Below are 7,608 nucleotides of genomic sequence, written 5' to 3'. Positions count from 1 at the left end.
AGGTCAAAGACACAGCTCAGATCCCATGTTGCTGTGGCTGTTGCACAGATAAGTAGCTATAGCTCAATTCAACCCCTTGCCTGGGAAAGTCCATATGCAGTGGGTGCAGCCCTAAAAAATTATAAAAAAAAAGAAATTGAAGTATTTCAGCTATTTGAGTTATGCCAGTTTAGGTGAAATTCATTATGCCATTTACCTTTTTTTCCTGATAGTCACTTCCATCCAATGGAATCAGGGAATGATACACAAATTTCAAAATTTCTCCTTCTGGGACTTACAGAGGATCCAAAATTGCAGCCCCTCATATTTGGGATTTTCCTCTCCATGTACCTGATCACTGTGTTTGGGAACCTGCTCATCATCCTGGCTGTCAGCTCAGACTCCCACCTCCACAAACCCATGTATTTTTTTCTATCCAACCTGTCCTTTGTAGACATCTGTTTTACCTCCACCACCATCCCAAAGATGTTGTGGGATATACAGACCCAGTGCAAAGTCATAACCTATGAAGGATGCCTCACCCAGATATATTTTTACATACTGTTTGGAGGCTTAGATGATCTTCTCCTGAGTGTGATGGCCTATGACAGGTTTGTGGCCATCTGCCACCCACTGCACTACATGAGTGTAATGAACCCTGGACTCTGTAGACTCTTGGTTCTGCTGTCATGGATAATGATGGCCATGTATTCCTTGTTACATGGCTTAATGGTGTTGCGATTGTCCTTCTGCACAGATTTGGAAATCCCCCACTTTTTCTGTGAACTCAATCAGGTGGTACAACTTGCCAGTTCTGACACATTTCTCAATAACCTGGTGATGTGTTTTGCAGCTCTCCTCATGAGCATTGGTCCTTTTTCTGGTATCCTTTATTCTTACTCTAAAATATTTGCTTGCATTCATGGAATCTCATCAGCTCAGGGGAAGTATAAAGCATTTTCCACCTGTGTGCCTCACCTTTCAGCTGTCCTCTTATTTTACTGTACAGGATTAGGAGTATACCTCAGCTCTTCTGCTACCCACAACTCACACTCAAGTGCAATGGCCTCGGTGATGTACACTGTGATCATCCCCATGCTAAACCCCTTCATCTACAGTCTGAGAAATAAAGACATAAAGAGTGCTCTGAGGAGATTCTATTTGATGCCAGGTAAAAAATGGACAATTATCCTGGGAGTGATGAAATGACCTTTAGTGCATGACTCAAATTCTCAGAACCAGAAATAGGGATATTTTTTTTTGATCATTGTATAATAAAATTTTACCCTTCAATTTATTTTCTGGGATTTCCATTTTAGGGGGATCAGCTTCTGCATATAATTGCAGGGAATTCTTTTTCAAGATTTTCCTTCCTCTGATATACAGGTGGTTTGTACTTTGTCTCACTTCAAAATTGTCCTGCATTTGGATCAGAAATGTTTGGAAATTCCATTCCTTAGTGGGAGATTTTAGAATTATTAAGAATAATTACTTCTCAAATGATATACATCATCCCAAGTAACTTTTCTCTGGTCTCCCTAAAAGAATTGTCATGAGTTTCATTAATCTATGAAAATACAGTTGACAACTAAGGTAATTTTTATTTTATGTCATAAGATGCATTGAAGCTGTGCATATGGAGAAATGACTAAAGTTGTATGAGGGTTTTAGACTAATCAAAATGTCAGTGCCCGTAAGCCTTGTGTTGTTGAAGGGCAACTTGCATATACATATCTAATATGTATATATGTCCTCATCTTTGAAGGATGGACAATGAGGGAGCCCAAATGCCTTTGTACTCATGTGATTCTTTTGTTTCTGTATCTATGCAAGATGATGGATGTGAACTAAACTTATTGTGATAATGATTTCACAAAATATATGTCAAGCATTATGCTGTCGCTATACCTTAAACTTATATGGTGTTGTATGTCAAACACATCTTTTAAAAAACTATGTAAACAAAGCTTATGCTCCATTTCTTGCCTTTTACATCCTTTTTCTAGGCAACATTAACTCCCTCGGAAACCTTCCATTAGCTATTTTTACAATATATCCAGAGTTTGTCAAATGTATCTTTATGAAAGTGAAAAAAGGAGGGCTCTGAAAAGATTCTTTGAGATGGCAGCTATAAAGGGACATACTTTGGCAGGCAGTTATATAGGGATGGAAAATTGGCCAATTTCTTTTCAGGATGTAAAGCATTAGAGCCAGAATTTAATATTATTTGATCACATTGTGAAGGCAGAACTTGCTCCTTGCCTGTATTTCCTAAAATTTTCATTTCTTTGATTCAATTAGTCCTTACTTTTGAAGTAACTCACATTTATAAGTTTCCTTCTTGGTCTGATATGTGGACAGTTTTCCCCTATGTCAATTTCCTACTTTCTCAATGTTTTCCCCAAACCTCACTCAAAATAGTTAAAATCCACATTTACTTCATGGAGTCATATGGCTTTATTCAGAAAGATTTTTTTATCCAATGACATACATCATCCTGAATAAATTTTCTCTTGTTCAACGGAAAGAATTGTCATGAGCTCTTGTAATACTATGAAAAACATTTTATTGGTAAGGCAATTTATGTCACAGTATAATTGGTAGTGGTATAATTGTGGAAACAGAGACTACAATTTTTCAGTTTTGTGTATAACATTCCTTTGTATATCACTTTTTTCCCTTTTTTTAAGAGCTGCACTCATGGCATATGGACGTTCCTAGGCTAGGGGTCAAATTGGAGCTACAGCTGCCAGCCTACCACATAGCTCAAGGCAATGCTGGATCTCCAACCCACTGAGTGAGGCCAGGGATCAAACCTGCATCCTCATGGATACTAGTCAGATTCTTTATGGACGTACCACAACAGGGACTTCTGAATATCACTGTCTTAACCACTCTTTTTGAAAATAGAAACTTCCAAGTTACAGCTTGGTGTATAGATACTTATTAGGTTTAGATCTCATTTGAATCATATTAAATTATTCAGCTCCATCCACAGTTTCTATGATAATCACTGACAAATGAAAATTAACTGCAGGTTTCCCAATGGAATCTACACAGAAACACAAATTTGAATCCATTCCATTTATATGCCATTTGAGTCTGGGAAAAATATTAACTGTGATGGAAATTTTAAACTATACTTTTTGTCACTAAGAATAATATTGCATTTTCCAGCTCTATACCTATTCACTGAATAGATTTTGCTGTCCACTTGAAAGGATCCTATTTTCATCAAAGTGAAGGATTGGCAGGGGTGTTTTTGATGATAAATTATGTGTAAGCTCCAATCAGGTAAATGAAAAACTTTTCTTTCAAAATGTATGCATAGAAGATTATTGGTGGAGAACACTCAACCCATATACACACAACTCTGACAGAGTTCTACAGCCTTGCTACCCAAACTGTGATCCTCGTACCAAGACCTGAAGCACCAAATACACCATGGGGCTTGTTAGAAATGCAGTTCCTGGGCCCACCTGAGACCTGATGAATCAGAATTTGTAGTTAAATGAGATATCTTGGTCATTTGTATGCACAGGAGTTGATAGATGTTCTGAGCTGGAATAGCTTTTCTCCCCATCTTACTCTTGACTTTGGGGGCAGGATAATTATTTGTAATGGAGGCTGCATCTGTGGTTTATAGGAAATTAGAAGCATTCCTTCAGATATTGATAAATATCCCGAGGACAAAATCTTCTGTGGTTGAGAATCTTGCCCTGGAGTTTAAGAACCTGGAACACCCCAACATATTCCAATCAAGACCTCATCCTTTACTTTGTTTATAGCTTCCAGCAGAACAATAAATCCCTATGAGTCATGTTTCTCCAATGGAGAATGGAGTCCAGAAAAGTACTGCCCCATAGAGCACCCTGTTGTAAAAATTAAATTGGACAGTCTTAATAATAGGCTAACCAGTGGTACATAATAATATTTATTTATTTTAAAGTTACAAAATTGTATGATGAGGGACATGGGAACAGCTCTCAACTTCTGAATTAAGTGGGAAATTCCTCATTGGCTTGGGAAAAATTTAATAAATCCATCGTGTATAATACCTAAATTTTTTTTACTGCCCTTCATTTTTACTTCTGTGAATTTATTTTTTTAGAGTACATACAATAAAATTCACTGATGTGGGTATAGTTGTGAATTTTGACGAATGCATAGGGTCACATTAGCATCACTGCAATTAATATACAGAACAGTTCCATTGCTCTAAAAAAAATATACTTATGCTGCCCTTTTAGAGTCAAATCCTCCTGTTTTTATTTATTTTTTTTTCAATTATTATTTCCCCAATACAATTTTGTTCCTACTGTACAGCATGGTGACCCAGTTACACAAACTTGTACACATTGTATTTTCTCACATTACCATGCTCCATCATAAGTGACTAGACAGAGTTCCCAGTGCTACACAGCAGGATCTAATTGCTAATCCATTCCAAAGGCAACAGTTTGTATCTATTAACCCCAGACTCCCAGTCCATCCCACTCCCTCCCCCTCCACCTTGGCAACCACAAATATCTTCTCTAAGTCCATGAGTTTTTTCCTGTGCAAAGGTTCATTTATGCTGTATATTAGATTCCAGATATAAGTGATGTCATATGATATTTGTCTTTCTCTTTCTGACTTACTTCACTCAGGATGAGAGTCTCTACTTCCATCCATGCTGCTATAAATGGCATTATTTTGTTCTTTTTTATTGCTGAGTAGTATTCCATTGTGTATATATACCACTTCTTCTTAATCCAATCATCTGTTGATGGACATTTGGGTTGATTCCATGTCTTGGCTATTGTGAATAGGGCTGCAGTGAACATGCAGGTTTATGTGTCTTTTTTAAGCAAAGTGTTGTCCAGATATACACCCAAGAGTGGGATTACTGGGACACATGGAAGTTCTATGTATAGATTTCTAGGGTATCTCCATACTGTTCTCCAGAGTGGTTGTACCAGTTTACATTGCCACCAACAGTGCAAGAGGGTTCCCTTTTCTCCACACCCCCTCCAGCATTTGTTATTTGTAGGCTTATTAATGATGGCCATTCTGACTAGTTTGAGGTGGTATCTTGTGGTAGTTTTGATTTGCATTTCTCTAGTAATCAGGGATGTTCAGCATTGTTTCATGTGCTTGTTGGCCATCTTTATATCTTCCTTGGAGAAATGTCTATTCAGGTCTTTTGCCCATTTTTCCATTGGGTGGTTAGCTTTCTTGCTGTTGAGTTGTATAAGTTGCTTGTGTATTCTAGAGATTAAGCCCTTGTCAGTTGCATCATTTGAAACTATTTTCTCCCATTCTGTAAGTTGCCTTTTGGTTTTCTCTTTGGTTTCCTTTGCTGTGCAAAAGCTTTTTGGTTTGATTAGGTCCCATTGGTTTATTTTTGCTTTTATTTCTATTGCTTTTGGAGATGGACCTGAGACAACATTTGCAAGGCTGATGTCAGAGGATGTTTTGCCTATGTTCTCTTCCAGGAGTTTGATGGTGTCTTGTCTTATATTTAAGTCTTTCAGCCATTTTGAGTTTATTTTTGTGCATGAGGTAAGGGAGTGTTCCAGTTTCACTGATTTGCCTGCAGCTGTTCAGGTTCCCAGCAATACTTGCTTAAAAGACTATCTTTTTCCCATTTTATGTTCTGGCCTCCTTTGTCAAAGATGAATTGACCATAGGTGTCTTGGTTTATTTCTGTGTTCTCTATTCTGTTCCATTGGTCAATATGTCTGTTTTGGTACAAGTTCCACACTGTCTTGATGACTATGGCTTTGTAATATTGCCTGAAGTCTGTGGCGGGGGGAGTTAATGCCACCTGCTTGGTTTTTGTTCCTCAGAATTGCTTTGGAATTCTGGGTCTTTTATGGTTCTTTTTTGGTTCCATATAAATTTTTTGGATTCTTTTTTCTTGTTCTGTATAAAATGTCATGGGTAATTTGATAGGGATTGCATTGAATATATACATTGCTTTGGCTGGTATAGCCATTTTTACAATAGTAATTTTTTCAACCCAGGAGCTTGGGAAATCTTTCTACTTCTTTGGATCCTCCTTAATTCCCTTGATTAATGTTTTGTAGTTCTCAGCATATAAGTCTTTTACCTCCTTGGTCATGTGTATTCCCAGGTATTTGACTTTTGGGGGTGCAATTTTAAAAGTTATTGTGTTTCTGTGTTCCTTTTCTAATATTTCATTCTTAGGATACAGAAATGCAACTGATTTCTGAATGTTAATCTTATAGCCTGCTCCTTTGCTGAATTTGTTGATCAGTTGAAGTAGTTTTTGAGTGGAGTCCTTAGGGTTTTCTATATATAGTGTTATGTCATCTGCATACAGTGACAGTTTTACCTCTTCTCTTCCTATGTGGATGCCTTTGATTTATTTTGTTTGTCTGATTGCTGTGGCTAGCATTCCAGTACTATGTTGAATAACAGTGGTGAGAGTGGGCATTCTTCTCTTGCTTCAGATTTTAGTGGGAAGGTTTCAGCTTTCCTCCATTGAGTATTATCTTTGCTGTGGGTTTGTCATAAATGGTTTTGATTATGATAAGGTATGCTGCCTCTATACCCACTTTGGTAAGAGTTTTGATCATGAATGGATGTTGGACTTTGTCAAATGTTTTTTCTGCGTCGATTGAGATGACCATGTGATTTTTGACTGTTGTTAATGTGGTGTATGACATTAATTGATTGCATATGTTGAACCATCCTTGTGAACCTGGGATGAATCCCAATTTGTCGTGGTGTATGACCTTTTTGATATGCTGTTGGATTCAGTTGGCTAAAATTTTTTTGTCTCTATTCATCAAAGACATTGGCTGATAGTTTTCTTTTTTGGTGGTATCTTTGTCTTGTTTTTGAATTAGGGTGATGGTGGCATCATAGAATGCCTTTGGGAGTGTTTCTTCTTCAACTTTTTGAAAATGTTTAAGGAGGATAAGTATAATTTCCTCTTTGTGTGTTTGGTAGAATTTGCCTGTGAAGCCATCTGGTCCTGGACTTTTATTTGTAGGGAGTGTTTCTTTGACATATTCAATTTCATTTCTAGTGATTGGTCTTTTCAGTTGATCTATTTCTTCTTGATTCAGTTTTGGTAGGCTCTAAGTCTCTAGAGAGTTGTCCATTTCTTCCAGGTTGTCAAATTTGTTGGCATATAATTGTTCATAGAATTCTCTCATGGTTTTTTGTATTTCCATAGTATTTGTTGTGACTTCTCCTTCTTGTTTCTTTTTTTTGTTTCTTTGGGTTTTTTCTCTCCTCTTCTTGGTGAGTCTAGCCATAGGTTTGTCAATTTTGTTTACCTTTTCAAAAACCAGCTCTTGGTTTTACTGATTTTTTTCTATTTTTTTAAATCTCCCTACATTTTCAAAGCACTTCTGTTATGTTCTTTTAGTTCCAAGTCCTTGGCAATTTAATTTTATATTAGTGACCCTTGTTCATGTTGCTAAGTTATTACTGTTTCATATCTCCATATAACATACCTGTAGATTTGCTTTCCATTTTGATAGATGCAGTTGTTTTCAAACAACATTACTTAACCTAGTTCATTATCTGACATTTTCCCCTTAAATTCTGACTTTCATTTAAAACATCTCTTTCCATAATATGTATACATGCATATTCATAAAATTTTACACA

The 7,608-nt window shown here is 36.8% G+C and overlaps 1 protein-coding gene across 1 annotated transcript; it reads left to right on the top strand.

The window, feature by feature from the left end:
• The first annotated feature begins 225 nt into the window (after positions 1 to 225).
• Positions 226 to 1,188, top strand: LOC110258783 (olfactory receptor-like protein OLF4). The gene has a single exon (XM_021082035.1). It carries the CDS (start codon positions 226 to 228, stop codon positions 1,186 to 1,188), a length of 963 nt encoding a protein of 320 aa, XP_020937694.1.
• The last annotated feature ends 6,420 nt before the right edge of the window (positions 1,189 to 7,608 follow it).

Source organism: Sus scrofa, unplaced genomic scaffold (genome assembly GCF_000003025.6).
Source record: "Sus scrofa isolate TJ Tabasco breed Duroc unplaced genomic scaffold, Sscrofa11.1 Contig434, whole genome shotgun sequence".
Lineage (NCBI taxonomy): Eukaryota > Metazoa > Chordata > Mammalia > Artiodactyla > Suidae > Sus > Sus scrofa.
Note: the sequence above shows the minus strand (reverse complement) of the source record. Positions and strands in the feature narration are given on the sequence as shown.

Excerpts from the sequence above, each read along its gene's own strand:
- LOC110258783 (XM_021082035.1), top strand. The coding sequence starts at position 226 with ATGGAATCAGGGAATGATACACAAATTTCAAAATTTCTCCTTCTGGGA.